The 6,268-nt window shown below is 64.9% G+C and overlaps 1 protein-coding gene across 1 annotated transcript; it reads left to right on the top strand.

Moving 5' to 3' along the window:
* The first annotated feature begins 690 nt into the window (after positions 1 to 690).
* VWA1 (von Willebrand factor A domain containing 1) lies at positions 691 to 3,661 on the top strand. The gene is made up of 2 exons (XM_024760257.1): positions 691 to 1,476; positions 3,138 to 3,661. The coding sequence occupies exons 1-2, from the start codon at positions 1,167 to 1,169 to the stop codon at positions 3,659 to 3,661; spliced, it is 834 nt and encodes a 277-aa protein (XP_024616025.1). The 5' UTR covers positions 691 to 1,166.
* The last annotated feature ends 2,607 nt before the right edge of the window (positions 3,662 to 6,268 follow it).

Raw genomic sequence — 6,268 nt, 5'->3', positions numbered from 1 at the left:
TCGGGGAGGCTTGTCCCTGCCTCAGTTTCCCTTTCCTTGGCGTGATCGTTAATAGAGGGATGGTGAGAGGGTTGGCGTCGGCCCACTGGGTTGGGGGAAACTGAGGCCGCAAGGCCGGGACCAGAACCGAGACACCCCAGGCCGCTGTCTGCTCATGACACACTGGCGAAGGGCCCCGTCTGCCCCCCGGGGTGCCGGGAGGAAGGGGGAGGCCCCGGAGGGACATATAGGGCCCTCGGGCTGCTGCAGCAGGTAACCTGCTTCCTGGGTCCAGGTGGAGCAGAGGATGGGGGCCGGGGGAGGGGTGACATCATCTGTAAGTGGGGTCAGGACTCCAACCGGGACTCCGGGCTGTGGGAGGGGCTGCAGTCAGCGCTCTGTTCCCCCCATGCCTCCACCTCTGCCCCCCCCATGCCTCCACCTCTGTCCCCAGTCTCCCCAGCTGCCTTTGTGCCCCCACCGCACGCCCCACCGGTTGCTTTACCTGGAGGCTGAGCGGTGTAGGCTGCTTCTTGAAAGCTAAGCCTTGGTGGCCCAGACCCATCCACCCACCACTCCTGGGGGCTGGGCCGGGTCCAGCCTGCGCACAGAGTCTGCTGAAGACAGGGAGGGTGTGGGGGCTTGGAGGGGTCAGCTCTCCTTTGCAGACGAGACATGAGCCCAGGGGGTGCCCCAGGCATGTGGCCAGGATGCAGAGTTGGAACTGCTGAGAGTGTGGACCTCCTCTTGGCTTAGGACCCCTCTCCCCTCTGGGGTGCCACCCCAGGACCTTTGGGGTGTGACTGAGCAGGCTTTCAGGGCTTTCTTGGGTAAGGGCAAATACCAGCTTAGGGAAAGCTCAGGCCCTGGGGGTTCTGACCTGGGTGTGGGGCTGTCTGGGGGCCACCACCTGGGGCTGAACCCTTCCCTCTCCCCCAGGCCCCCCGGCATCTGCCCCCCAGGGGGACCTGCTGTTTCTGTTGGACAGCTCGGCCAGCGTGTCTCATTATGAGTTTTCCCGAGTTCGGGAGTTTTTGGGGCGGCTGGCGGCCCTGCTGCCCCTGGGCCCTGGGGCCCTGCGTGCCAGCCTGGTGCACGTGGGCAGTCGGCCGCACACCGAGTTCCCCTTCGGCCAGCACAGCTCAGGCTCGGCCATCCAGGACGCCATACACGCTGCAGCCCAGCGCATGGGTGACACCAACACTGGCCTGGCGCTGGCATATGCCAAGGAGCAGCTGTTTGCCAAGGCGGCGGGGGCCCGGCCGGGGGTGCCCAAGGTGCTGGTGTGGGTGACAGACGGCGGCTCCAGCGACCCCGTGGGGCCCCCCATGCAGGAGCTGAAGGACCTGGGCGTCACCGTCTTCGTCGTCAGCACTGGCCGCGGCAACCTCCTGGAGCTGTCGGCCGCCGCCTCGGCCCCCACTGAGAAGCATCTGCACTTCGTGGATGTGGATGACCTGCACATCATCACCCAGGCGCTGAGGGGCTCCATTCTCGGTAGGTGGGAGGAGGCGGAGCCCGGGGAGCCCCAGCGGGGAATTCAGGAAGAGGGCCAGGTGAGCCTCCAGGAGGACCTCACATGCCTGGAGCAGAGGCCAGGGCTGCAGGGACAGGGGTGCACACGCGGCTTCTCCAGGAACACACTCCAGCCGTTCACCCCACGTGCCCCCCAACCTGGGCTGAGGCGGGACAGAGGGGCAGGCTTGAGTAAACACCTCCAGTTGGGGCTCTCTGCTGGAGAGTGGGGGACTTGGTGTGGGCTGAGGAACTCAGGCGCTGCATCTGGTGGAATGTGTCTACCTGGAGAGGAAGCGTAGGAGGTTCCAAGCCTGGAGACTCTGCAGAGGGGCCCACCAAGCCTGGAGGGAGGGGGAGGGCCAGGTCAGGAAGGGCCGAGACTGCCCCCCAAGAGCTAGGGACAAGGGCAGCCGCGGAGGGGTTGGAGTGGGACTGCACTGCAGGCGGTTGTGGGGATTGCTGGAGAGGAGGCCGGGCCTTGGAGGGCCCGCTGCGGGGGCTAGCAGCTCCCCTCCAAGTTTCTTGTGGAACGCCCTGACCCAGCTAAACCTGGCGGGAGAGGGAGCTGGTGTTGAAGGGCCTGGCCATTGGCAAGGTTGGCTGTAGCCACTGAAAAATGCCAACGACCCCAGGGTCCTCCCAAGTCTCCACCTGTGGTTAATCGTCCACCTGAAACCGGAAGGGGTTGAACTGTGGGTTGGAGGGAGGTAGAGTGTCCTTCCGAAGATTTACTCCAGGACACCTGGCCCTGGTGGCCCCTGGGTCAACCACTGTGGCTGAGCCTGGAGGCAACAGCAGGAGAAAGGGCAAGCAGCTAGACAGGAAAAACCCAAGGCTGCAGGGCAGTGAGGCAGTAGGGCGGGGGCTCCCGGGAGCGAGGGCAGGGTCTGAGTGTGGGGGATGGGCAAGGACGTGCCAGCCGGGCAGCTGCACGCCCAGCATTAAAGGCAGCATGGGGTCCCGAAGGGCTTAACCCTGTCCAGACACTTATCAGCTTCACCCCCCTGCACCGTCACTCAGACGGCCCTGTGGTGCTCGGCATCAAAGCCCAGGAGTAACACACGTTTGGGGGTCCCACCCTGGAGTGCTCCCAACACACTCTCCTGGGGACTGGACGCCGGCAGCACCCGAAACTCCAGGTCCAGCTGCTCCTGGGGTTGTCACATCTCTCCTGCCCCTCGGGGCATTCTCCAGTGGCTCCCCGTCTCTTGGCTGTACCGTGGGCCCCCTTTTCCTTGACTGTTCAGAGCTGAGCTGACCCCAGACTCTGTGCTGGCCACTCAGGCTGGACGGGGGGGCTGGTCCTCTGTTCTCTGACATCATGACATCAGTTTGGATCCTGCCACCTTTGAGGGGCCCTTGTCCAGGCCACTGGACTGGGTGGGAGGCGGCTGCTATACCTCCGCACTGGTTTGAGCTTGGAGCTGAGGCCAGGAGGGAAACTCCTGACCGGGCAAAGTAGGGGACTGGCTGCACTTATGTCCTTCTGCGGATCCTTAGCATCTGGTGGGCGTGGCCGGGGCTGGCCCGGCGCCCCGCGCCCTGCTCCCCGCCTCTGGGTGTCTTCCGGGAGTCAACAGTCAGTGCCCCAGGGTCCGGTGCGAGGAGGCATCTCTGTTCTCTGCCCTGTCACCCCGCAGACGCGATGTGGCCGCATCAGCTCCGTGCCTCCGAGGTTACGTCCAGCGGCTTCCGTCTGGCCTGGCCGCCCCTACTGACCGCCGACTCGGGCTACTACCTGTTGGAGCTGGCGCCCAGCGCCAAGCCGGGAACGGCGCGCCGCCAGCAGCTGCCAGGGAACGCCACGGGCTGGGCCTGGGCCGGCCTGGACCCTGACACGGACTACGACGTGGCGCTGGTGCCGGAGTCCAACGTGCGGCTCCTGAGGCCACAGCACCTGCGGGTGCGCACTCTGCCGGGTGAGGCGGGACGCGGGGCCGGGTGGGCTCGGCGAGCGCAGCCGCGCCCCGCGCCCCCAGTCGCCGGGCGCTGGGGGCCGGGAGCCGTGAGCAGGTCGCGCCCGCGCACCCGAGGGCGCCCTTCTCCCGAGCTCGGTGGGTCTTGCCCCAGGGGTGGGATGCTGGCCGACCTTTGGCCCGCGGGACCCCCGCGCAAGAGGGCGCCCTGCTCCGGCGTCGGCCCTCCAGGACGCGGCCTCGCCTGACCCTCCGCGGCAGCTCTGGCAGCGGCGCGTGCCCTCGCGACTCCCTCCCCTGCCCGGCCTAGAGCTTGGGCAGGATTTAGCGGGGAGATGGACAGGGAGTCAGGGTCCCGTTGAGAACGTGAGGCCCGAGATGGCTCTGGGCCCAGGACCACAGGGCGCCGGGGCGGCCGGACCTCACAATTGTATTAAGGGCCACACCCTCTGGTGGCAAAGGCTAGCATTTGTTTGAAGGAGCTTGGTCTCCGTGGCAGCTCCGAGTCTCCTCCAGCCACTCAGGTCCTGGATGGGAAAGGAAGGAGGTGGCTCTGGCCAGGTCCTCAGAGGCTTCCTGGAGGGCGCAGGGTCTGGGAACGGGGAGGGGAAGTGCTGGGAGTTGATCGCGTGGTCAGCATCTGGGTGGCTGGAGGGACAGTCTTCACCGGCATGCTCAGCCGGCTTGGGGGAAGTGCTTGCTGGGAACAGTGGCCCTTCCTGCCTACCCAGGACCCCACTGGGCCCAGCCACAGCCACTGGGACGCAGATGGCCCCTTTTGGGAGGAATGGGACAGGAGCTTGGCATTTGGGACCCTGGAGACAGGCGAGCTTGTTCTTGCGGGGCCCCACGGCTGGCACTTGCAGGGAGCTTTCCCTGCTTCTGGCTGGAAGACCTCCAGGCAGGGGCAGGGACAAGCAAGATTCCCCTGGGTGCTGCACCCCAGCCATTCTCTGCAGGGCCTTCTGACCCCACCTCCTGTCACTGCTTTTATCCTGGGGCCACCAGGCAAGTCCCAAGGGCAGGCAGTGCTGCGCTCCCTCAGCCCCACCCCGCACCTCCTCCTCTGCCTGCGCTGACTCAGTGCTCACTTTGCCTCTTCCCCACTAACACCCCAGACTTTAAAATACAGTAAATCAGATGTAAACTTAGTCCTGCAGTCTCCTGAGAGTGTATTCCTTGTCAAAACACGCCAGCCCCATAAAAGGTTGCAAGTTAAAGAAAACGTCTTGGGTGGAGGACGGATGGTACCCCGGCTGGTGCTGGAGAAGGGGAGGGGGGAGCCTCCCCCTCCCAGTGCTGGGGCTCAGGCCACTGTGCCCCCTGCGGCCGCCCTGTGCATCTCCTCTTCAGAGAGCGCAGGCCCCGTTTCTGAGGGCATTGCTGGGACCTGGGCCTGATCCATCCCTGATGGGCAGAATTCCCCCTGTGGAGGCCTGCATCCCCCACTCCAATCCCCTGGGTGCTCGCGGGTCACAGCCCACTGGGCACCCAGAGAGGCACCCCTTTGACGCTGCACCCCTGAGCCCAGGTTGCAGCGCACCGTGCAGGCGGCAGGAGAAAAAGCAGGAGGTGCTGGCGGGGCGTTTCCTAGTGGCTCAGTCACACACTAAAGACAAGTTGAGCTGTGAGCCCCTGCCCCCCAAACATGCCTCCAACCCCGAGAGAGGGCAGAGCAGCTGGAAGACGCACGCCCCCACCCCCTGGAAGAGGCTCCAGCCTCGCCTCATCTCTGCTGGACGCTGAGGCCCAGAGAGAGGAGCCCCACATCTACCTCCAGGCCAAGGAACGCCCCTCCTGGAAGCCCTTGTCTCGGAAGTGCCGGCCTTGCATCATCCCAGGCAGTTCTTAAAGGTCTTGGAGTCTGGGCCACGTCTGGAAAGAGTCTCCAGGAAACAGCTTTGTCCCGGTCTCCACCCCTCCCCTCTACAGCCCCTGACTCGCAGGCCCTGGCTCCGTGGTCCACTCTGGGTCTGGGACCCAGGCTGAGGCCCGCGGGGACTTACACGTGCCACTTCCTAAGGCAACTACGAGCTTCTGGGAGCACATGAAAGTCAGGAAGGGCCGTGCGAGAGTTTATGATCCACATGGCAGCCCAGGTCCACGCAGCAGGAGTGGGCCAGGCAGGGGAGGATCCTGCTGCTTCTGGGGGACCCCAAAGGGAGGCTCCTCTGGTGATGCTGGGCGGGCACAGTTCTCACACTCACGAAGGTTGCTGCTGCTTCCTAACTTGACGAGGAGAAGCCAAGGATTTCCCCAAGGCTGCATGTCACACTCATCCCGTGTGGGCTCTTCCCTGCAGCCCAGGGCTTGCGCGATGGCAGGAAGCTGCAAGGGCCAGGTAATGGACAAAGGCTGTCTGTGAGAAGGCCAGATGGCTGCTGGGTCTGGATCAGGCCTCTGGAGGTGGGTGTCCAGAAGTGGGTGGTGCAGCCACTGGTAGCTCCCTGGAGCACGAGCTGTTACCATGGCGACAGAAAGAAATGGTGTCGGGCTGCTGTGTGAGACGTGTGTCCTCACAGCCTCCTGCTGTGGTGAGGGGGCAGCTCAGGAAGCTTGAGGCTGACAGTTGTGTGTCTGTGCTTTTCTTCTGGGATGAAAAATTTTCTTCCAACGTCCATTAAAACAAAAATGCCAGTGGAAGTCATAGCTCCCCCTAGAGGTGAGTGTGGTGAGGGGGGGCCCCCGGGAGACCCTCCCCCGGAGGTCCCAGTCCTTGGGTGGGAGGTGGAGAGGGCAGGGTGTGCTTCTGGCTGCCGGCCACCGGCAGGGGCTCCCAGGCCGGAGCCCTTCTTGGGAAGGGAGAGGGCTGAGGTCTCCCAGGCAGGGGCAGGGTGGGGCGGGCGGGAAGCCTG

This window comes from Neophocaena asiaeorientalis, unplaced genomic scaffold (genome assembly GCF_003031525.2).
Source record: "Neophocaena asiaeorientalis asiaeorientalis breed wild unplaced genomic scaffold, Neophocaena_asiaeorientalis_V1.1 scaffold489, whole genome shotgun sequence".
NCBI lineage: Eukaryota > Metazoa > Chordata > Mammalia > Artiodactyla > Phocoenidae > Neophocaena > Neophocaena asiaeorientalis.
This window is presented reverse-complemented; position numbering and strand designations above follow the sequence as displayed.